The sequence below is a fragment of the Polypterus senegalus genome, chromosome 7, assembly GCF_016835505.1.
Source record: "Polypterus senegalus isolate Bchr_013 chromosome 7, ASM1683550v1, whole genome shotgun sequence".
NCBI lineage: Eukaryota > Metazoa > Chordata > Cladistia > Polypteriformes > Polypteridae > Polypterus > Polypterus senegalus.
This window is the reverse complement of record NC_053160.1, coordinates 91,774,765-91,800,038: the sequence shown is the minus strand read 5'-3', so window position 1 is coordinate 91,800,038 and position 25,274 is coordinate 91,774,765. Positions and strand designations below refer to the sequence as shown.

At 37.2% G+C, this 25,274-nt stretch overlaps 1 protein-coding gene across 2 annotated transcripts; it reads right to left on the bottom strand.

Moving 5' to 3' along the window:
• Window positions 1-280: 280 nt before the first annotated feature.
• LOC120532163 (zinc finger MYM-type protein 1-like) lies at window positions 281-14,184 on the bottom strand. Of its 2 annotated transcripts, none has more exons than XM_039758041.1 (2): window positions 14,055-14,184; window positions 281-2,456 (listed from the first exon to the last, which is right to left on the bottom strand). In XM_039758041.1, the coding sequence occupies exon 2, from the start codon at window positions 1,557-1,559 to the stop codon at window positions 693-695; it is 867 nt and encodes a 288-aa protein (XP_039613975.1). In that variant the 5' UTR covers window positions 1,560-2,456; window positions 14,055-14,184; the 3' UTR covers window positions 281-692. The 2 variants fall into 2 exon arrangements, with proteins under 2 accessions (XP_039613975.1, XP_039613976.1); XM_039758042.1 differs by lacking the exon at window positions 14,055-14,184 and adding an exon at window positions 2,582-2,634.
• Between the last annotated feature and the right edge of the window lie 11,090 nt (window positions 14,185-25,274).

Genomic DNA, 25,274 nt, shown 5'->3' with positions numbered 1-25,274 from the left:
GGATGTTCGTGAACCAAGGTTCCACTGTATATATATATATATATATATATATATATATATATATATATATATATATATAAACAAACATAATAACTTACATATAAATTGGAAGAAATAGAACTTTAAATATAAAACAAGCATACACAGAAGTCAAAATAAGACATACCTGTAACAATTATTATATTAAATAAGTATAAAAGGCAGATACAATTAAAATAAGGCATTCCTAAATTGCACAATTAACATGATTGCATTTTGCACAACACACACTGATATGAAATAATTGTCATCTAAATCAGGACCTTTCTTGCCTTCCTTGATGCAAAGTCATCAATAATGTCATCATATAAAATCTGGTCAGTAATTGCATGATTGATGCTGATGATGGCAAGGCCAGTGAGGCATTCCTGAGACATAGTGGACCTCAGATATGTTTTCACAAGTTTCAGGTTTGAAAAGCTCCTCTCTGCTGAGGCCACAGTATTTTGGGTATATTTCTGAAAGTTCACTGTCATGCACAATGTTCAGCAGCTCAAGAGAGGTCATAGATTTTGATGGTAAGTCAGGCAAATTCTTAATCTCCTATGCAAGCTCTCTGGCACCCAAGTCTGATTGATCCTGAAAAAGCAAAGTAGCACTGAGGGCCTTACCCTGTTCAGTGAGGTCATCATTTGAGAGATTTGGAAAATGTGTCAGTACTTCAAATTTCTTTCCCACATTTTCCAATGTGGTGAATCTCTCTTGGATGGAAGACACTGCAGCATCAACAACAACATTAAAAAAGTCACCTCCAGCTTCTTTAGGGCATCACTCAATGGCTCATCAAATAATTCGTAAGAGAAGTGCCGCTTTGTAGATCTCAGTCTTTTTTGCTGCAGAACAGCCTCTACGTTCATGTCCTCACACATATCCTTGGCTGACATTTGTGCAGATGCAAAGCCTGTTGCCCTGTAGTTGAGGAGACCTCTCTCTGTCTTTTTGAGGAGATTGACTTCTACATCCACATGCATGTTGGGAGACTGCATGAGCTTGCTCACATGGTGGGTTTGGTTCAGGATGTCATACCACACCACTGTACAAATGCTGAATCTGTATGATCTCACCTCCTCAGACATAGACTGGGCCTCAATCTTTATGACTGAGTCTTTGGTGTGGTGTCTCACCTCAATCAAAGCCTCTCTCACTGCAGATGCTTGGTACCTCAGGGGCTCAACGCTGTTGCTCTTACTTTCCCACCTTGTTTCAGACCACATCTTCAGTGTAATGTTAGCATGTTTTTTCAGGCTGGCCCATCTCTGAGTGGAGACTGAAAACAAATTGTAAAGTTTTTGCAGAATCCCAAAGTAACTTGTGGCATCAACAGATCCCTTTGCAGCATCAGCCACAACCAAATTCAGTGCATGACCTACACAGGAAACAAAGAGACCTCTAGGATTAGGTTCCAGGAGTCTGGCTTGAACACCCTTGTTTTTTCTACTCATGTTGGCCCCGTTGTCATATGACTGACCTCTGCAGTCCTCAAAGGGAATTTTCAGCTCTTCCAGCCTGTTTAAAATCATGGATGTTTCCCTGTGGATTCGTCAGCTTCCAAAAAACCCATAAAACACTCTTTAATACACAATCCGAATCACAACTGACAGCTGTTTAGTGTGACTAACGTCTGGAGTGCAATCTAGAATTATGGAGAAAAAATTTGCCAGCTTGATATCATCAACCATTGTTGAAGTGATCTTGCTACTCAACAAATCAATGAGTTTGTTTTGTACATGGTGACAGAGATAACTGGTGTGACTGCAAGTGCCTTTCTGGACACGTTTAATGTGCTCTTGCATTATGGGATCAAACCTTGCCATGAGTTCAACTTCTTTTAGAAAACTGCCATTTGATGGAGAAAACAATGTTTCTGTGTGTCCCCTTAGTGCTAAATTTCTGATTGCGAGAGACTGAATGATAGCAGTAAGACGAGTTTGCACCGCTCTCCATCTTATTTTCTCAGCCTGCAGAAGTGCCACCTCTTGTTTGTCAATTGTTTCACCTTTTTTAATCCTCACTACCAGTTCTTTCCATGCTTTCATGGAGTTATGGTGTTCAGGACTATTGTCATGTGAGGTGAGAAGAGAACTGGCATGCTTCCAATCTGTCAGTTCAGAACTTGTTAAATTGATGTGTCTTTTAGAAAACAGCTTGCAGCAGTAGCAAAAAAAGGCTGTTGTTTTTCTCAGAATATACTATCCAGCCTCTAGGCATCTTTTCACCGCCAACTAGTGTTTTCTTAAAATACTGGTGGTGGCAACTTCTTCCATCACCTTCATTTCTAGGGAAAACAAAGTCAGGTGCTACCTTACTTGATCCTTTGCAAACCAGCTGTATTCGAATGCTGTCAGTGATATCTGAAGGCCAGTTTGCAGGGTCCATAGGCAGGGGCTCATCCTCAGGGAGTTCAGCTCCAGGCATTTCTATGAGCATACATTTGCATTAGTATACACAAGTTATTTGGAATACACAGCATTCATAGTGGCGGAACAGTCTTTGCAAAATATTATGCAACACACACACACACTCTGGCTACACACAATCACACCTGAAGTGGCCGCAATTGGGTCTTCATCCTTGGGATCAGACATTTGTGGAGACACATATGCGGCAAAGGAGGTGGACGGCTCCTCGTCTTGGGCAGTAGCAGTGGCAGTGGCAGAGGGTGCTCCAAAATATTTCAGAAGTGCCCCTGAATAGAAACCCAATATAAAACTCTGATACACGCATGCATCATTTTCATAATTAAAACAAACATATAATTTTGCCCAATTTATCAAATGTTCAGAATTATATGTATATTAAGCATTTTATTAAATAGGCTATCACAACATCAGTGTGTGGAAGTAATGCATTACTCTGTAATTACAGTAAGATAACTTTCCTAAATAATGTAGCCTAATAGTGTAAGGGTTTTTTTTTTTTGCTAAGTCAGCTAGACTACAACAGAATACTATCGTCTGGTTTTAGCGTAGCATAGTATGCAAACGGCTAACAAATAGCCATTATAATTCGTCATACATTGCAAATAGGAGACTACGGAAGCGTATAAGGGCCACAGTGAAGAAAAAAAATATGGACACAGTAAGAAAAAGATGTTGACTTTATTCTCGTAGTTTATTTTGTCATTAAAGTAGAATGTCGTAAATTAAACTTCATCTTAAAATATATATTTAATTTACTAGATTTTCTCAAACCCCATCATAAGTTAATGTAGCACATTAAATGCTTTGTGTTAAGTTTTCCCCAACCTAGTTGTTAATCACTACGCTTCTTAAACTGACTTCCTCTGGCATTGAGAAGGTGCAGGCAGCGATAATACATTCACTTCATGATATTCCTGCTCTCTTAATATTTAGAATGCTAAGAGATATACTTCATATCATTTTCATGATGAAATACATTAAAGCTGGTATTAAACATGCACGGTGGTGTGGCGGTAGTGCTGCTCTCTCACGGGAAGGGGTCTCCAGGTGTACGTTTAGTGTAGAGAACTTTATGGCAGGTGTGATGAGGCTCCAAAAAACTGGATGTATGAATGGGTATCGCACAAGTTTAACTAAAATATTGTGTAAATGTTGGGTTCGTGATTTGGTGGTCGGAGACACGAACACAGAATTCGATGGATGTTCTTCTGAGTGGGCTTTCTTTATTGCATGCGTGCTGTCTCTATCTGACGTACCAAACCCCCGTTCCTATCCTTCCATTTTCTTTCTCTACATAACCAATCACCACACAATAAACGTCTTTGTGAAATTAAAACTAGTTATAAACTTAGACCAAGGAGTGTTCAGAACTTTAAAAAATCTTAGTTATACATTTTTAAATATGCCATCCATTTAGGGTTGCGCCCATCCCAGCAAACATTGTGTTCCCGGGCAGGAACAAATCCTGAACGCAACGCCAGCTCATTGCACGGTGAATACGAGCACACACATACCCCAGGGTCAATATAGCATAACAAAACTCCACTGCCTGCATGACTTTGAAAGGAAACATGTCGACTTTATTCTCATCATAAGCGTCAAGATTAAAGTGGAAATGTTGAGAATCAACATGTCGACTTTAATCTCGAAATTTTGTTTTTTTTTTTCTTCACTGTGTCCGTATTTTTTTTTGTCACTGTGGCCCTAATACACTTCTGTCCAATTAATGGCTAATTAATATTATGCTAAACACGGTCCAAAAGATTCAATAAGCCACATCAGTGTCTACTGTCTGTCTACTGTTTACTATCATAGCCAAGTGGCTAACAAACGTAAACAGAAGTTTTTCCTATCCCTACTAATTAATGTTTTGTTTCAGGATACATGTCATGCATAATACCTGCCATTATCCAATGACACATCTGCTTACATTTATCTTTTGCTCATTTCTCCTCCTTTTCTCTTTTTCCTAAACTGAGCACCTGATGGCTTTGACCTTTTCTTGTCCATCTTCCATCGGTGTTAATTTTGCACTCCAGTATCAACACCCATCCCCAAAACCGAGAATCACCACAACGTAAACTAATAGACCTACACTTTATTGCGCAGATTTGGTTTGTATAGGGTTTTTTTTTTGCGATTTCGCACAACCCAGGAAAACTTAATTGTGGCATAATGGACTTGGATTGACAAAATTATGAATGAAATGTGCTTTATTTGGAAGCACCCCACCCCCCCTCCCCTTTCAACAGGTTGTGTGTGAGACTTCAGCACAGCAGCAGCAGCAAGCAGGCACACCGAGGGCCCTCGTGCTCACTTCCTGCATATATGGGTGAGATAGAATTTAGAAAACACATTGGTGCAAATTATAAGTCTACATCATAATGTCTGGTGCTTTTGTGTTTGTTTGTTTTTAATTTGTTTTATTTTGCGAGCTGGTTATTAGATGCTACTCCAGCCAGCCAGAGAATCCCTCACCGCCCCGCCCCTCTCCTCCCTGTGCGGCAAGCAGCAGGCGCACCTTGCAAATGGAGGGCGCCCTTACTCCCCTCAAATGGGCAATAGAAAACCGATCGGTGCCCATGAAATCCCAAAAATGCGCTGCCATGATGTTGGGGCAGCATGGGCATACAGAAAAAAAAAAAACAGGCAACGGCCCATGTCGCCCATATCAAAAACCACTACTGCTTGGACCTGTTTTCTTTAAAGTGGTAATGCCGGTAAACAGATTACCACACCTTCCTTTGCAGTTCATTTACTGTTTTAAATCTAGACCTAAAACATTTTTAATATTGCCTTTTGTTGTTTTATTAATTTTATATATTGGACTGTTTCATTTTGTGTGTATTGTACAGTAGCCATGGGTACCTTGAAAGGCGCTTTTAAATAAGTTATTATTATTAGAAGAATTGCATTGTTGGCTTGCTTGCTACTGATTGAGCTATTCTTTTTAGATATATTCTGTACCTTTTTGTTGTGTATCTACTTTGCACTGAATGGGCCCACATCCATACATTAATAATGCAATTATTGTATAAGTATTTTTCCCCAAATGTTAACTTTAACAAATGTAATTGAAGAATTCTTTGAAACAAGGGAGTTACAAACGAGTTTGTTATGCTGTGGTGCCACTCAGTTAAGTATATCTTAATATTATTCTTAAAGCAAATACATAGAAAGAAACCTCAGACATTGTGTCATTTTTAACGTGTCAGTTATAAGTCCTGTGGCAAGTGACTATGTTATTGCTCTTGAGTGTTATTGCTTGGTTGCTTGTTAGACATTGCATTAGCCTGCTTATAATGTCCTATAATTAACGGTCATGGGTGAATAATGTATAGTATGAAAGTCATACTGAACTTAATGAGCACACATACATTTAGCAACAGGAAAATGAATATTGTTTGACAAGTAGTGTCATTCTTTTTGCACACTTGAGTTACAATTACATCAATAGTTTACATCCTGTGACCACACAAAATGGCTGACATTGAGGTATCATTGCTAAAAAGGAAATTCCTGTGACTGATATTAACCACAGGCTTGTGTTTATGGAGATGTGTGCACAGCTGCCAGTACTGTGAGAAGGTGGATGAAACATTTTAAAGATGGTTACACTGCCGTGTAAGATCAGACTCGTAGCGGTCTGAAAGCATCTACAGAACACAAAAGAAAAGTTAATGAACTTATTAGAGACGATAGACACATTCGGGTAAAAGGAATAGTGTCACTGCTGGGACCATGACACAGTGCAGTTTAGGAGATGATTACAAGCCTGGGATGTAGGAAAGTTTATGCCATTGGGTCCCACATTTACTGACTGACAACTACAGTTGTCACAGCAAAAACATTTCATCACAACTAGCTGAACTTGAAATTAAGATTTTTTTTCTTAGTGTCATTACAGTTGATGAAACTTAGATTTGGCATTTAGAACCTGAGGATAAACATCAGAACATGCAATGGAATCATCTAAATTCAGCACGGGAAGTACTTTACAGTAGGATGCAAAGTGGCATGTTCTGATCTGCAACATGGATAACCCAACAATGCTGCTCCTTTCTTCCAAAGAAGCCTCATTATGTATAATAATGGGCTAAAAAGATCATTCTGTAGCATGACAATGCACAAGTTTCGCATTGCTCATTTGATCTTGGAAGGATTAGAAAAAAATGGGATGGGAAGTTTTCTCCCACTCTCTTTACAGTACTGATCTGGTATGCTCTGATTACTACCATTTTTGGAATTGTAAAGGACCAGGTATGGTGCCAACAATATAAGAACAGAGAAGCAAGCCATCAAGCTGTATGTCAGTGTCTTCAGGAGGTTGAAACGGAGTTCTTCTAAGAGGGTATCTACAGACTACTCGAGTGATGAGAACATCTCTAAAGAAATGGAGATTTTGTAGAAAAATAAACCAAGGTCTGTACAGTAAGATGTCATACTAATTCTTTCAACAATCAAAGTTCCCAAGTATGAAAAACCATCCATCCATCCATTATCCAACCCGCTATATCCTATCACAGGGTCACGGGGATGTGCTGGAGCCAATCCCAGCCAACACAGGGCGCAAGGCAGGAACAAATCTCCAGACAGGGCGCCAGCCCACCGCAGGTACTAAAAACCATTGTTTACTAATTTCAGTATGATGCTAATATAAATAAAAATGAAGGTCAAGGTATCGATGTGTTTTCCTGCATTATATATTTATATGTATTATTTATTGTATTTGAATTATGTCCATTTTTACATTGTATTTTTTCAATGTCATTGTCAACCTTCATCTGATGCTACCATCAACTGGTTTGTTTGAACCTTCTCATGTGTGGCTAGTGGAGAAAAATAACAATCAATTGATTCCTGTAATATGTGCTTCAAAGTGCTTTGCATACAAATATACTCTGTTTAACTATATGCTTAAACTTATATATACAAATATTTAATAATTTGCTTTCTTAGTTGAATTAAGCAACTTTTTATACAAACTTTGAATTTTGATAAAGTAGTCATCTTGAATGAGCATTCATTGAGAAATGGACATTCTTCACAAATGTTTGCTATCCTTAAAGGGTTTATAAAAATATTGAAGTTTTATCCCTTGTTAATAAATTCCACCTTCATAACCAATGTGGCTGCGGCACATAAATAATAACAGCATTTTATGATTTTTTTTTACATTTTAAAACTTCAGACCTGAGTAGACACATTAAAAAACACTTTAATTTGTATTTGAAAAAAGGCTTGAGGAAAAGCTGTTTTTTCATAGCAAAGTTAACATAAAGGAAAAAGGATTTGTAGTGAAATATATAGCATCAAATTATAGTTAAAAAAATTACAGCTCAAGTAAAGATTAACAAAACTGCAGTTTTACTGTCTTCATGAACTGGAAGTATCACGCAGCATAAGAAGGCTCACTCACTTTACTGCTTCCGACTAATAGCTGAAAATATTAATAGCGCATAAATATTTAACCAAATACTGTAAAAAATCAGAACTGTCTGACAAAATTTCACATAGCACTAATAGTCATGACTTTGTAAATTATTTGATAATAAAGTGAAAAGCATAACATTACAGATTGAGCAATCAGATTTCAAATCTACAAGCCAATGTTTTCTGGGACCATGACCTCACATTTGAAAGCACTAGTTTCACATTCTCAGCTCCATCAAACTACCCCAGTGCATGCAAGAGATCACAGTCTAATGAAGCCAAGAAGAAAATGTCATCTGCTAACAGCAGAGTTGCAAATCCTTCTTTCCAAAAACTGCATATTCTGTGCCCCTATATTGGTGTTATGGTACTGTATGAGGAAGCTGGGAGTGGCAGAGAAGTATGTAAGAGTGGTACAGGATATGTACGAGGGAAGTGAGACAGTGGTGAGGTCTGTGGTAGGAGTGATGGATGCATTCAAGGAGAGGAGGGATTACATCAGGAATCAACTCTGATGGACAGGCAGACAGATGAGATTAGACAGGAAGATTCTGGGTATATTGGGAGAAAGATATAAAGGATGGAGTTGCCAGGTAGAGGAAAAGAGGGAGGCCTAAGAGAAGGTTTATGGATGTGGTGAGAGAGGACTTGCAGGTGGAGGGTGTAATGGAACAAGATGCAGAGGACAGGACAATATGGAAAAAGTTGATCTGGTGTGGCAATCCCCTAACGGGAACAGCCGAAAGGAGAAGAAGAAGAATAGGTCAGTTGGTGTGTGAATTTCTTCAGATCCCAGGGAGTTGTGCCAATGCATTAACTGAAAGAGCATTGTCTGGGACTTGACCGAGGGCTCAGTTTTTCAGCTGATTCTGTGACTTTGGGGCTGAGACCTTGGATAAACTGCAGTTGCTATTTCAAAATTTGTTACCTTTAACATTTATATTCTCGACATTACCTTCCTTACTCTCACTTGTGCCAATATAATTTCCAACAAGTACTGTTCTATAGGAATATAAGTTAATTATTTTTCTATTATTAAGTTACCAATTTGCACAAATAAAGGCAAGTAAACTTACAAGCATTGTGTAAAATAAGGGAAAAAAAAGGAATTTAGAGTTGACATATCATCAAAGTTATAATTTTTTTACTTTATTTTCTCCCATTAAACCTTATGTTATTGGGATCTCTAGCCAATTATATTTTAATATAATTATATTAACCTATATTATGATTTTATTTTATTCTGCCCTTCACCTGGATCTTCATTTGCTTTATGATCATCCCTCTCTTTGTTGATTCTTCAATGTTTTCATCCCATACCTTTCTAGTTGTATTAAGTTCTTTACATTTAACTCTTTAATATTTATATTGTACATATTAGTATTTTTCAGTATGACTGATGATCACTTAGCATTTAACCATTTAGTTTTTATGGAAACATAAGCATTTTTGTATAATTATATTCTAAATCCAGTTATGGAGGGCTACCATGGCTGTAGGTTTTCCTTCCTGTCACTTTCCTTATCAGTGATCAATTTCTGGTGTTAATTGACTTCTTTTCTCTTCCCCTTCATTTTAATTGCTGAATTTTTAAGGCTTGGTCCTCTTTTGCCTTAAATGGCAGTCAAAAATGAGACGTGAAGTGAGCCAGAATATGATCTGCTATGTCATGGCCACAAACTCCAACCAGTTTCTTAATTAGAAGCTGAATCCTGTTGTTAATTAAACCTGTTTCTTAATTCCAAGGCTTGCTGGTGCTCTCATTCTATGGCAGCAGACTTTCCAAAACAGTGTATTTTTTCTAAGAGCACCATCAAAATGTTTTGTGGACCTAAGAAAATCAAAATTAATGAGGCTTTCACCTTTCTTTATTTTCAGATATTGTATGATGGACAATTCATATTTTTATTTGGCTGCTAATTAAGGAAAAAGGGAACAATTAAAGGGTCTGAGTCGTAAATAGCAAGTCATATACAGTTAATCCAAAATAAGTTAATTAGCAGTAACAACTTGTCATAGTTAAGAAATTGAGTTGGACAGTCCGAAATACGAATGTATAGCTAAACAATTACCCTATTAAGTACTGCAATAAGAAAATAAATAAAAAACTATCACTCTTAAAAATATAAAAATAATAAAAAACAAACTGTGGCATTTAATTAAGCCACATATTTTTGAGATTATCATTATTTAACCCACCCCATATCTTGCTTCCAAACGTTTTGACTCATCAATTAACAATTAAAAATAAATACAGTTGGGCTTTATTCAAAGAAATGGGGACTGGGGATAATTCAGATAGGTAATCAAAATTGGAACAGAAGATGGAAATAATTGATAGAGAATAAAATGAAGTAAACACATCACATTTTAAAGTGGGATAAAATATAACTAGCATTTTAATTAGTCATTGATTTATTTGTAAAATAGTATTTTATTTAGGTCCTAATAGATGCTGATTATAAAACTGAAACTCCACTCTATTTGAGATGAGAACTAATGTCTTGGCACAAAGTGCCACCACAACTAAAGTTAGCCCTTACAATCTATAGAGTGAAATGCTTCTAGAAATTCTTTGCAAAAAGAACAATCTTTGATGTTGTGTTTCTGTGTCTTCTACTCATGACAAGCTGGCCCATGTATTTAAGAAGACCATAAACTCCATATGAGTTAAAGGATTTACTTTCAGAAATACATCCTAACAGTAGTCACTGGTGTCAGTTGACACAGTGTTTGAAATTGTGTTGTCACCCTACTCTTAGGGGCTTTCTCTGTCTATTCCTCAGATTCCTGTTCATGCCTCTGTAAACAATCTACCAGCTTCTACTCTGAATGTCTAAATCAGACCCATATCTGTTTGCACAAATTTGCTACAACTGCATCAATATAACCATGGAATGCCTCTTTAGACCCAACAGCCCCTTCTGCTGTTTCTGTAACATGTAAATGGCATCAGTCAATCTTGAACGTTGGCCCAAGGTAGTAGCTTGGCAGAGGGTAATGAAATGTTTTCCAGTCTCCCTCATCAGTGGAGATACAGTATGTCCAAAGAATTGAGCGGGCTTGTTTACTCATCTGCTCTTCAGGCGCTCTGACTGTAACGTGGTCCTGACATCAGTCCCTTGCACAAGGCTATTAGCTAATATGTTATATTGTAATAATATGATATAACTAGTTAATTGCCACAGATGAGCACCACTAATCTGTATTGCTTTTGGAAATGAGCTACAAACCAGAGTCAAGGTGATCAGGCCATGCCAATTGCAAGAATGGCAGGAAAAACAATTCAGATGGAACCAAGTGACAAACCCTGTGCCCAATAAATACCAAGTAAACAAACTTTAAAAAGGTAGTGCTTAGACAAAGCAGTTATATTGTAAATATGAAACTACTGACAAACTTACCAAAAACATCTAACAAAATATACAAGAAAGACAAATAACACACAAAATAAACATTTTCACAAGTAAAACTATCCCAATTCTTATTTGTAGTCTGGCATACCAGGTCTTTAAAAAAATGTATAGCCCAAGAACGTGTCAAAAATCCCAGAGTGGTGCAAAAAACTAGTCCAATGCCCGACATTGACAAACTGATATAGAAGTTTGTGATGCCCAGACCAGTGGATTTGCAACATACCGTCGAAGAGATTTAGAGTGATGGAATGTATATATACCTTCAAACAACATGAAGGTGGGGGAATTGTTCCCCTCTAAGATTTTGGAACGGGAGTTCCCGAAAGATGTAAAAAATGCTTATAAGGCGGAGGAGGTGATTTGAAAAATAGCCTAAAATATCACTTTGTTTTTAGATAAGTAGCCTAAAAAAATCTCAACCCATGGCAATTTTTCCCCCCGAGACGCTGATCAAACATTCAATTGGCTATGTTGGCGGCCCTAGCAACACTGTAATATAGGCTGCAGCATTAACTTGTTTAAACAAGCATTAAAATGTTTGAAAACCTGGTTCCTAAGAGCTATTTTACCTTAACTGCTGGCTTGCATAGTTTGGAAGCCAAAGATTGCACAAAATAGAATAATCAGTTATAAGCATTTTCACATTGCCAGCCTTAACAGACATGCTACCAGGTGCCGAATACCAGTCCAACTGGAATAGCAACAATAAATTATTCCATGTATAGAAAAGATACAAAATGGTAGTACCTGTGGCAAATGACCACAAAAAATTCCTTTTGAGTTGACATTAAAAAAAAAAACATATTGAAATAGATGTACAAAACAACCAAAAATACAACAAACAGAACAGAAAACATTGATACATAATAAAAATATGTCAAATCACTACACTGACTGTGCAGTCTAGGAGTAAGGTAAGCTCTTTTGTGATTAGTGTAGGGCTTGTTTAGCAATAGGACCAGTCAATTCCCACCCCCATACTCTTTTTACATTTTGTATCGGAGATGCCCAAACATTTTCAGCTGACAAATTTCAGGTAGCAGCACAAAACCTGTAAGTGTTTTCAAGCTGAATAGAAGTGTACTGTATTCTGGGAAAGACGAATGGCAAAGCAAAATGTGGAGTACTTTGCCATTTGCAGTTTCAACAAGATTTTAATCCCATGGGAACTGACCTTGAGTTAGTGTGATAGTATGTTCTGCTCTGCTAACAGAATTATGCTATGCACATTATTTGGGTAAGACAATTAGGAGGTGAGTGGCTGCCATTTATTACTTTTTTTCCCTAAAACAGTTCTCTCAGTTTAGTTCAGTCACTGAGACTTTTTTTCTGACACTTTTGTAAAGAGCTCAGCTCATTTGCAAATATGGACATTTAAATGAATTTTGCTGTTTAGCTGCTGGACACATTCCAAGAAGCACAGTCTCTGACCTTATTTTCATTTTGCGATGAAAGGACATATAATTTGCACATAAACTAATGAAGCCCTCTGGGAAATGTCATCTGGGAATGAATGAAGAGGGCATGAACCTACCTAGGTTGTATAATTCTTTGAGCTGCTTATATTTGCTGCTATTGATTACCATGCAAAGACATGTATTTTTTAAGTAAAAGTTTAAAGTCAGTGTCTCTGTCTGGATTACTTACAGTGAGATGAGTGCTATAATTGATAATTCCTTGTCAAGGTGCAGTCCCTTAAGTCCTCTATAAATGGTAAAGTAACTTGTAGTGAAAGATTGAGTGTAAAACACAGTACCAGTCAGTGAAGCAACCTGCTCATAGAGGTCCCAAGGGTTGGAAACACAGAGTGAAATACGGACAGGCAAGAGGTTTCACACAACAGTTAGTTACATAGCTGGTTTTGGCACTTCTTCCTATCCCCTTTAAAGAAAAGAATCTAAGATGTACATTAGTGCCTTTTGTGTTAGGTGCATGAAACAGGTCTGATAACACAATAAAACACTCCACATGCTCCTTTTCTGTCTGACAATGGAAAGGTCTGAGAATTCAGCTATTCTTTTTTAATAAACCTACTGGTCATAACAATTTAGTTTGTCTGTGCTTTCAAACAAATTGTTTTTCTGCTTGTGAGAGTAATATTAGACCCTATTTAATATCTTTTTTTTTTCTTTCCCTATGTATTTGTAATACTGTTCATCTTTGGACAAGGTTTTTGCCTCATGTTTTTGAGACATATTTAATGTGTATCATGGAAGGCAGCTCTTCTGGTGCACATCACTTGAAAAAAATAAATAGTTTAATACTATGTGTCTCAATACTTTTCTGAATCATAAAATATACATGCAGTCTATGATTAACTGTTAAGAAATGCTTTATGTCAAATATATATATATATATATATATATATATATATATATATATATATATATATATATATATATGAATTTTTAGATTGGTGGTTTTGATTTTCTTAACATTTCTATTCTGAGTTTGTTGCACATAATTATACATTAACTTTCTCTTTTATTTTGTTCAAACAAATGAAAAGCACTTAAGTACTCCTCTGAATTATAGTTTTACCAGAGAAACCTAGTACAATATAATGTTTTGCTCTTCATTGGCAAATTGGAATATTAAAATAAAATGGCTTACAGACTAATGTATCTCAGTATTCTCAGATGCATACTAATTATAGAACTAGCTCTAATTAAAAATAAGCAACATTATCTACACTCAAAATCAATATTTAAACTAAAATGATTAGTTATGCAAATCAGCCTCATACCTATGCAGTCAAGATGCTGTAGAACTTCAATGGCTGGTAAAGAAGCCTCTCCTTCCTTACATGTTGAGACTCTGACACCTGCATTTGAAAGTATCTAGTTGTGTTCTGCAACTGGGAGCTCAAGATTATGAGAAGCATTAGGGTTCCAGGAAAGGTGTAAGGCACAATCATCTGAGCAGGCAGCTGCTGTCACTTGGCACATGAAATGATACAACTGCTGTTACAATGAACAGTGCATGCCATTTAAAGCACTGAGGGTTTATCCAGTTACATTACCAACAATTGAGACACTATGTGCAGCACCATCAAGTCTGTCAAAGCTACTTTGCCTGAAAATAAATGAGTCATAGGTTCACCCAGGCAACTGAGACACAATATTTGCCAGTCACATCTTGGATGACTTTTGCATTAATGGAATGTCACTGCTTATGATTAATGAAAGCAGCTTCATTCTTGCTAGGTGCTCAGATTACATTGGGAGAATTGGACACTGCTGCAAATTGCATTTCTTATGTTGGCAAAAACATTATATATATGTATTAATAAAATATGTGTATATGTATGTGTATGTATGCCCACAACATACAAAATTGGATGTAGTGCCTTGCTTGTCATTTAATGGCTTCCAGCATAGCTATCTTGATGGAGTGAAGCTTGGCCAAGATACTGTTAATCTGTAGGCCAGTTCCCTGAGTGACCACAAGTAGCCGGGACAGAGTTTCAGTAAACATATTTAATATTCTTCTGTTTGCATTGGATGTTGTTTATGCAAGCTTTATAAGTGTGTCCCCTGAGGTGCATCCACAATAAGGGCATTCTAGGTGCATTCTAGGTGGATGTCCGTATTGGGGATTACCTGTACACCTAAAAAGATACTTATCTAAACATTCAGGATGAAGATTACTGTAATTAAGATAATTGAAAAGGGTTTTATTTTTATTTAAAGTGTTATAGGTTACCATTGCATTCATGTCTGTAACTTGTCATAAAATAGTGATTGCTATCATATAACTGTAATCAACAGTGCTAGGCTGCAGGTCAAATCTGCCCAGTTAATATGACACTCAGTCCTTAAAGATCTACTTGGCAATCTCTCAAGGGATCATACAGTAAACAATAAACTGGAACAGGAGATGTCATGTCCATGTTTTACACTGTTAGTTAATTATTCAAACTATTTAGTAAGGCTAGTTTGCTATGTATACCTCTTGCACATATTAATGGCATAGCAGTTCCTTATGTTTTATTAATTATATCATGTTTATTTGTCTACTTTTTATTTGAAAGAAAAAATCCCTTTAATAATTATATTTTTATAATTTGCTAGAGATATATTATGTAGTGTAAACTTGAAGTAAATGGATATGGAAACAAAAGTCAAGCAGGCTTCATCTTTTTCCATTCTGTATGTGAGAGAATTGTTTTACTCCCTTAGTGTTTAAGAATCACATCCACATTTCTTGGAACCAGTAATAAACTAATCTATTAAACCAAAAGTAATATTCTATATAAAATCTAAATTCATCAAAATTCCAGATGAAAAGATAACAGTCATCAACACATGTCTCTAGAGACAAAGGTACAGTAGCAAAAAACAGGTCAATTGCAGGAACATTTCCTTGAATGGCTGATTAGCAGCACAATAGAGAGACAGTCTCTTGTGCAGCAGGTACAGATGAAGTAGGGTGGTGTATGAAACAAAGTAGATTTCTCCTTCCTCCTGGCTCTAATATAAGCATAGTACTGTATTCCTTTGAGTCTCTGCCTTCTGCACTCCACTAATGACTAAGGCCTTCTGCAATGCACAGTTGTCTGCTGTTCCGATCAGTTCAGTTTATTTTTGTATAGCGTTCTTAATTGAGTGTAGGCGCAGAACAGTGGGGCAAGTTCTCAGACAAAATGCAAGTATAAATTTTACAAATTACTAAATGCAAAATTAGTACACATAAAGGCAGATTTGTTTAAACACAAAGAAAACAAAGGAGAAACTGATTAGCGCAAATGGAAACCAGTAATATCTTAATAGCACTTACAAACATTTTTGATGCAAAGGTGTGGTTACCCACCTTGGGGAGTGTCCTTGCTCACCTTACTATACAGCATATTTTTGGTAATATGGCCAGACTTTGTTTGGCATACATGGTCCATCCATCTGAATCATCTCTGACTGAGTAAAGTGAAGACGGAGCACGCTAGCATATTGGAGAACCTTTGATCTACTCACTTTATCCTGCCAAGTAACATGTAAGGTATGCTAATGACAGTGCAAATGGAAACTGTTGAACTTTTTCCTGGCCACTATTTGTTCTCCAGGATTCACTACCATATAAGAGTGTGCTGAGTATGCAGGGCTGGTATACTCATATCTTGGTGTGCTATGGTAGTTGGGAATTGTTCCCCACTCTCTTCTTCAGTCTGGCTATGGCTACTGTATCTTTAATGATCCTGCTATTTATTTTTTTATTGCCGCAAATCAACAGCGACCCTGGTCACAATGCTATACATATTTTCCCCATATTTGTTATAACGAATTCTCCGTTATAACAAAATATTTTTATGGTCCCATGAGTTTTGTTATAACAGGATTCCACATGTATGTAGTCACAACATACATGTTGTGGTCCCCGGCTGGGGCTGGAGCCCGGCCGGGACGCCCAGGAGGACGAGAGGAGGGCTTGTGCCCCCTCCAGACCGCGAGGGGGCGTCCGTCCTGGTTATGTTGGGGGCCTCAGGTAAAGGGCTTGGAAGCCCAGCCCTGTAGGGACCCGTGGCCACTGCCAGGCGGCGCCCCGATGCCGGTATATCCTGTGTGGTCCCCAGCCGGGGCTGGAGCCCAGCCGGGACGCCCAGGAGGACCAGAGGAGGGCTTGTGCCTCCTCCAGACCGAGAGGGGGCGTCCGTCCTGGTTATACTGGAGGCCTCGGGTAGAGGGCTTGGAAGCCCAGCCCTGTAGGGACCCGTGGCAACCGCCAGGCGGCGCCCCAGTGCCTGATTATCCCAGGGGAAGACAACAGGGGACACCCGGACGGCTTCCGGGTGCGCAGCCGGCACTTCCGCCACATGGGAGTGTGTCCGCGGGAGATTGCCGGGAAGAAGCTGGAGCCCATCCGGGTTCCTATAAAAGGGGCCGCCTCCCTCCAGTCAGCAGTGGAAGTCGGGTGGAAGATGACGGAGCTGGAGTGAGGACTGGAAGCGGCCAGGAGGAAAAGAGGCACAGGACTGTGTGGCCTGGACATTGGGGGAATCGGTGCTGGAGGCACTGGGGTTTGTGCACGTGATTATTGTAAATATTATTGTAAATAAACAGTGTGTGGTGGAAACAAAGATGTCCGTCTGTCTGTGTCCGGGTCCAAGTTCACAATGTTTAAACATTTCCAAAATAGACCACCACAAGTAACCAAATAGTCCTGAAACTCCATAGTAAGTTGATTTAAAATAGTGAAAATTAAATTAAACAAGGGTATCGTTAAAGACTGATGCCACCTTTTGGTCATTTTGGCTAGCTGAACATACAATGTATTGGCTCACAAGTGAAAAATGCCTTGTTATAAGGGAATAATGAAAATCCATAACATCTGTAGTTGTACCCATCTTGAATAATCAACTATGAACATCAAGAATTTATTTTATTTACTACTTACTTGACAGAGGCTTCATTAGTTTCACATCAAGCATTTCTCCAACTTCAGTGACTTTAGTAGATTTTAGACAGGTTTTGATGTTTAATTCTCACACTACTGATGTTGTAGCATCCTTAGCGTTACATTTTTTCTCAAGAAAAACATGTAAAATGCATTGAATTTTTTGGCTTGAAAAATTACATATTTATTAAATCTGATCTTTCTACTGTAAAATGTGCAAAAAGCTAAAAGTACAAAGTCAGAAGTGTAGAAAGTATAATAATGATACAAATTAGACTAATGAATTATAATAAAATAATGCTAATACCGTATATACTGTCAAAATGTGTCATTTTTGTGGTATATCTTGAAGCACGGGGAAATACACAATTCAATATTATAGTCAGGACTATAATAGTGTGATTCCTTGAAGTTTCCTTTTGGGACTGATCAGCTTTTAAACAGCACACTGCTCATGTGCAATTGACACAAGTGTCCCCTTTGGATCCATCAGAATCATTTTTGATTTCTCTGTCCGTTTCAGTTTCACTGCCTGAAGACAGATTCACTTCATCATCACTGCTTGTATCACTGTCAAAAGCGTGCAACAACTGGTGAAAATCATTTCTTGAGAGACACTATTAAGTTAGGACAAGAAGTGTCTGCACTGTTGCCCGGGTAACACTTGAGACTGATGTTTAGGCAAGACATGCCTATATTGTTTCCCAAGTAACGCTCGGTGCTAATATTGGCATCTTTTACAGCTGCAGTAACTGTCGAGTCTAACGCTTATGCGAGACGCATCTATACAGCTGCCCGAGTGACACTCGGGACTAACATTTTTAGCACTGTTTAGTGCTCGGGTGTAATGCAAAGGAGGTTAATTTAACTTTATTTTCCTTATTTGGAAATTATGGTTATTGAATTGTTAACTTTGAATATAATTATTTTTTTACATTTAACTTGTCATTTTGTTTTTGGATTGTTTTGTTTTTCCAAGAACACATCTGTATTGTTTAGATTTGTTATGTCTGTTGCTGATCACAGGATATTGAGGTCACATGACAGATTACATCATCACATCAATCCCACTTAAGATGGCGACATGCTCATTCTGGCATCATTGCACTGGAGTATTTTTGCTTTTAGGAGTCAAGAAAGTCATATTAGACCAAGGTTCTGTTTTTTACCTTGATTTTTGTCTCTTGGTTTTTCTGTTTTATTGTTGGTATCCAACCTTTTCATATTCAATGACAAGTCTTGTCTTTTCTTTTCAAAACATCTTAATTTCCTAGCCCATTTAATCTACAGACACCGTTAATTCTTTGTGGAATTTCTTGAAATGATCATAGTCTTCTGGGTGTCTTTTAAAGGGTTTCCAGACCCAAGGAATCCCTTTATGCAGTTTGTTTTCTTTACCAAAATGCTTTATTTAAAAGATTGATATTTTTGACTTCACGTTTTTTACCTTTTTATATGGGCTACAGACTCACTACTCTGTGGATTTCATGTTGTTCATTACCTAGGTAATGTCTCTCACAATTACCCAGACAACATGGCGATGCTGTCATCAATGCAAGTATTTAAAGATTACTGTTTTTACTTGTGCTTTATCTGAGATGGATAAAAACCTGTGAACTCTTTGTTAATTGTTTCTTTGATATTTCTACCTTAAAAATGAAATGTCTTTCTTTTTTACTTTTGACTACAATTTGTTTTGCCAATTTTGTTTTAATGCTATATATAATTTTCTTCTTGATAATGAAAGTTTGGGGTCGCTAAAAAAATCTTTTTCCCTATTTCAGTATGTTCTGTCCCCTTGTGACATCCAAAATATTCAGTTGAGTGGTCATTCTGCTGAATTTGTGAAGGGGTTTATCATGTCATGGTAAAATAAAGGAAATTTTGATAAATATTCTTCTGAATTTACAACCCTTTTTTTAATATGTTTTGAATAAAAAAAAAGTTTCCAGGATGTGCTGCTGCTTGGCATAAAAACATTTCAGTATTCATTTTTAAAAAGCAAATCACAATTCCAGTCAGCTATGAACATAAAATAACAAATAAAGCAGTTAGCATTTTTACTTCTGGTGAAAAGAGCTCTCTGACTACAATTTCAACCCTTTTTGTGTTTTCGACTACATCTTAGTTTAATTTCTCTGTCCTGAATGTTTCAAAATTTCTCTCTGTTCAATTTAATGGCTCAACAACTTGCCTGAGCTTAGCTTTACACTGCTGTTACACTCTACAGGGGTCTTATTTATAATGCTTGCATACACACAAAAAAGAAGCTTGAAATGTGCATGCATATATTCCCATGCAAATGTTTGGATTCATAAAAGAATATGTGTGTGCAGCATTTCAGAGAAACATGGAAACGACAACAACCTTGATTAAGCTGGGATACATAGCCAAACCAGCTAAATGACAACTTGCCGCATTATAATTTACATCACTGAGCCGTTATTATATAAAAATATTATGCCTCAAAAAAGATAAATATGATTCAAAGACTCAATTTTAGTTCCCTGTTCAGAGGGTGAATGCTACATACAGTATTTGCACTAAAGAACCTTTTGGGTTTTTGTTAGTTTATATCAGGTACTTGTTGTCACTTCTCAGGGAACTGGCTGACAGGTCAAGAGTGTCTTGGCCAATCTGCACTCCAGCAGGCCTGTACTGGAAGCTATTAACCAATCATTGAGGCACTACATCCATTTTCTTACGGTGTAGGTCTACATCCATAAAACAAACATTTTCAAGCATAAAAATGCAATCTTTAGAATTCTCCTAACTTAATCAGAGCACTTTACTGCACTCTTGTTGCAGTAAGGCCAACTAGCAAGAATTAAGATGCATTTGCTAACCGCAAGTAGTTACATTCTATTAACGCACAAGTCATCCAAGATATAATGGGAAAACATTGTGTCTCAGTGGCCTGGGTCAACCCATGATACATTTATTTTGAAGCAAAGTAATTTTGGCAGACATAATTGTGCTTCATGTGGTGACGGGCTTGATGGCAGGGTAAATGGCTGAACCCTCTTCATTGTAACAGCAATCATGTCATTACATGTGCCAAGTGGTAGAGGCTACCCACTCAGATGATGGTGCCTTTCATATTTCCTGGAACCCCAGAGCATATAGGAGAGGCACTTTAATGCCACATATGATCTTGTGCTCTCAGTTACAGAGCATACCCAGATACTCTTGAACACAGGTCGTCTTGATATATAGTGATCCCTCGCTATATCGCGCTTCGACTTTTGCGGCTTCACTCCATCACGGATTTTAAATGTAAGCATATCTAAATGTATATCACGGATTTTTCGCTGGCTCACGGATTTCTGTGGACAATGGGTCTTTTAATTTATGGTACATGCTTCCTCAGTTTGTTTGCCCAGTTGATTTCATACAAGGGACGCTATTGGCGGATGGCTTAGAAGCTACCCAATCAGAGCATGTATTACGTATTAAATAAAACTCCTCAATGATATACGATATGCTTCCTGCGCGGTGCTTGATTGTTTGCTTTTCTCTGTCTCTCTCACTCACTCTGACATTCTCTGCACCTGACAGAGGGGTTGTTTGCACAGAGGCTGTTTGCCTAGAGGATACGGATGCTCCTCTAAAAAATGCTGCTTTATCGCGGTGCTTCGGCATACTTAAAAGCCCAAAAGCACACGTATTGATTTTTTGATTGTTTGCTTTTCTCTTGCTCTCTCTCTCTCTCTCTCTGACATTCTCTGCTCCTGACACGCATTCTTTGAAGAGGAAGATATGTTTGCATTCTTTTAATTGTGAGAAAGAACTGTCATCTCTGACTTGTCATGGAGCACAGTTTAAACTTTTGACTAAAGGGTGTTATTTTATGTCTAGAGGGCCCAAATAATGTTAACAGTGTGGGAGAGTTTATAAGGGCTTAAAATATATAAAAATAACCATACAAACATATGGTTTCTACTTCGCAGATTTTCACCTATCACAGGGGGTTCTGGAACACAACCCCCGCGATCGAGGTGGGATTACTGTACTGTATTAGGTGAAGCTGCTTTACCAGCCAATTAAACTCTGCAGCATCATAATCAGATATGGCACAGCCACATATGCGCCAGGTTGTAATAATCTGATTTTATTGAATGCATTTTCCTGTTTGTTTGGCATGCACATATTTTCATGCTCAAATCCGTCCAAAGTTTTATAAATGAGAACTCAGTTGTGGTTGTCAAGGTTAACTCTGAAACTAGCATGAAATGTCTTGCTTACATGTTCTTGGCCATTTATGGGAGGACTGCTTAAACTATAATCCAGGTGTCAGCCATTATGATTTTCTTCCTATGGAGGGTTCTTTGATCTTTTGGATTTTTGACTTCTATTAGTCTTTTGGGATGTTACAATTACCCTTTGTTTTGACTTTGTTGTTTGCCTAGCTATATTTCTGACCTCTTGCCCAATTTGCCATTTTTTTGCCTTATTTTCATAACTTAGTTACTTATCTCTGCTTCTCAAATAAGGCCTCTGTGTGTCCTGTTGCTAAAGTAACAAATATTTAAGTTTGACTGCAATTTTTTATGCACAAATAATACTTCAAAACCAAGAAATGGACTTTCTGCTCAGTGACATTAGTGGTTTGGTTTCTTATTCCCTTTTTTACCTGTCTCCATTACTGTGTTTCTAAACTCCTTTTTGTCATATCTTTGTATAATTGAGATCTGACTTGTGCCAGTTTCTGAATCTGTTTTAGCTTGTGTCTACATTTTCGATCCACATGTCACAAATGTCATAAATTAATATAAATGACCCAACAGAAATTGGACAAACCTTCAAAGAACAATACAAAATATGGGTTACAGATCTCCAGAATCCCTTGTGGAGTCTAATCCATTTCAGACAGATAAAATTACCCCACTCCAGCACAGTGTTTATAATGCTAAAGGTAACATTTTCCAATGTAACACTTTTTCATAACAATATAACACATTTTCTGTATAACTCGAACTGCCCATCTATGCCTCAAAGGCAGATATTGCCAAAAGAGCAGCATCCAGTACAACACAAATTAAATGAAGGCATTGTGTTGAGAAGGAAAAATACAATACAATACAAATGAACAGAGGAAATGTCTAGATTTTTTTTTTAATAAACAATCCCCTACCTGTCAACTATGCTGTGACATTGTGAAATAGTAGTTACTGAAGACACAAACGATCACACTCTGCTATTTAGTATGCAAAACATTTCTAAATGCATATCGATTTCTTTATATTTTCATTTTAATACAATGTGTGCATGTATAATTAAAAATGACTATAATTTGGTAAATGTGAAAACTGGAACACAGATTTATTTAAATTCAAGAAATTATATAGGCTGTTTTTTATTGATGAAACTTCTTTTTAGGACATTAATCAATAAATGTTAATATAATGTACAAATGAATTATAGATAAGGGAACATTTAGAACAATTAATACAGAACATGCAACTGATACAGAAAAACTTGATGGATTTTTCATATCTACTGTATCATTTACATTATGCCACTAACATTAAATTATAAATGCAGTAAACCAGACCACATAAGACATCCGCATTACAAGATATTTATATTTTTACATATATTGAATTTGAGAAGTAAACTAATTATACATCTTAGCTTGTGAAGAATTAATATGCAAAAGTCCTGTTCCCTGGGGTACTTAATAGCTCATCAATCATAATTTAACTGATACAATATTAACTATTAAAAATATAATTTTCACAACTCACTTGTTCCAAAACAAAGTGCTAAAGAATATTCTATAAAACAAAGACAGGAACCAGTGCTGGATAGGGCGATATTACATCTTGGAGCACTTCCTCATGCAGGGCTGGTTTAACCGATTCTAGATGACCTTGGGAAGTGTGATGAAATTGGAATAAGTATATTCGCATGCATTAGTGTTTGGACTCTGGAGCTGATGGTGTTGCCTAACATAATTAATGCAATTATGGAAAATATCAATTAAGTTTGAATGTCACATTGTATAAATAAAGTAAACCAAATAGTACAAATAATTATTAATTTCAAAAACGGAGAGGACTGAAGATGTTAAACCACTGTATTCAAGATTTTCATTTAACATGACACATTTTCTACCTGGCAGCAAGTAACTACACTTGATGTACTTTTAATATTTGAGAAAGTTTCTAGTAATACTTTGAATACAATTCAAAAAGAAACATTGAGCAAACAACAAGTTTCTAGCAGGCCACTGACACTGGAGATTTTGCAGGCTATTGTGAAATTTCATACATTCCTCCAAAAATATGGAAGAAGTGAAAGGGTTTCAATTTCAGATAACCTCCAGCGACTAACAGTAGCTAAATTAAAATCCTATGCTGGCAGATACTGACAATGAATCATGTACTGTATTTTCATCTGACATGTAGTTTGACCGAAGAAGCCAAAAACAAAATTCTGTCATATTCTAGAAAGCCAGACACTGTTTAGCTTACTTGAGAAATATCAACACTTGAAGTAGCATGTGAACCAGGGCCTAAACATTTTGATTAATGATTCAGAGGAACTTACTAAAGATTAGTTTTTTTTTCTTTTTTTCTGGAGAATAAATAAAAATGCTCAATCTAATTGAATACACAAAATAATAAGAAAACCCAGCAGGTTACTGGAGCTGTTGGAGAAATAAGACTAATCCTCCAGAAACAGACAGTGCATGCTGCAGTTACTACCATAATTGTCTTTACAGAAATAGTCCATTCATTTAAATGGATAGTCTGAGTAAATTCAGAAAATCTCTACCTGAACAAGATACAGATGCAGTGTGGTCAGTAAAAGATATCTGGTCATCAATCATCTCCCCGAGGTTGATAGGCGTTAGTTATAATGTGCTAAGCTTTGCAGAAAATTAGAACTGAATAGACTGGTGGGGGTAACAAGAAACTCTGCCTTTACCGGGTTGAGCTTGAGGAAGTGTTCCTTCATCCAAACTGAAAACACAGGCTTCTAACTGAAACCAAACAGTCATCTGGAGGGAATAACAGGTGCAGCTGCATCAATGGCACAATACAGATGTAAGGATCCATGGGCTTGGATGGTAGGGTTTAGTGAGTTGGTGTACAAGAAAAAGCACCCAGCAATAGCCTTTAGGGACCCCTGTGCATGCCTGATGCAACTCTGACATCTCTTCCCTCAAGACAAACAATAGGATCTTCCCAAGACATATGATACAAACCATTTGAGAGCAGTTCCAGTGATGCCTTCATCAGAGAAGGGACAGATGACAAGGAGGTAGTCCTATCTAGCGAACCTGTCAACAACAGTCAAAGAAGTGTCTTGATTGAATGGCCCTTCTTAAAGCCTGACTGGCTAGGATTGATCAATCTGTTTTATAGGTGGAAAGAAAAGACTTACTTAAAGATAGAATGTTAAAGTGTTTTAGATAAAAAAGAAATACAGGTCTGTAATTACCAACTTAAGATGGGGCAAGTATGGAGATATTAGGGCCTGTTTGAACATAGCAAAAAAGTGTCTCTGTTGAGTGAGGTGTTGATGTATGTGACTGCAGAAATGAGTGAGGGAAAGATGATCTGGAGGGGAT

What these genes read in the sequence shown, in the direction of transcription:
- LOC120532163 (XM_039758041.1), bottom strand. Translation starts at nt 1,559, where the DNA reads ATGATTTTAAACAGGCTGGAAGAGCTGAAAATTCCCTTTGAGGACTGC.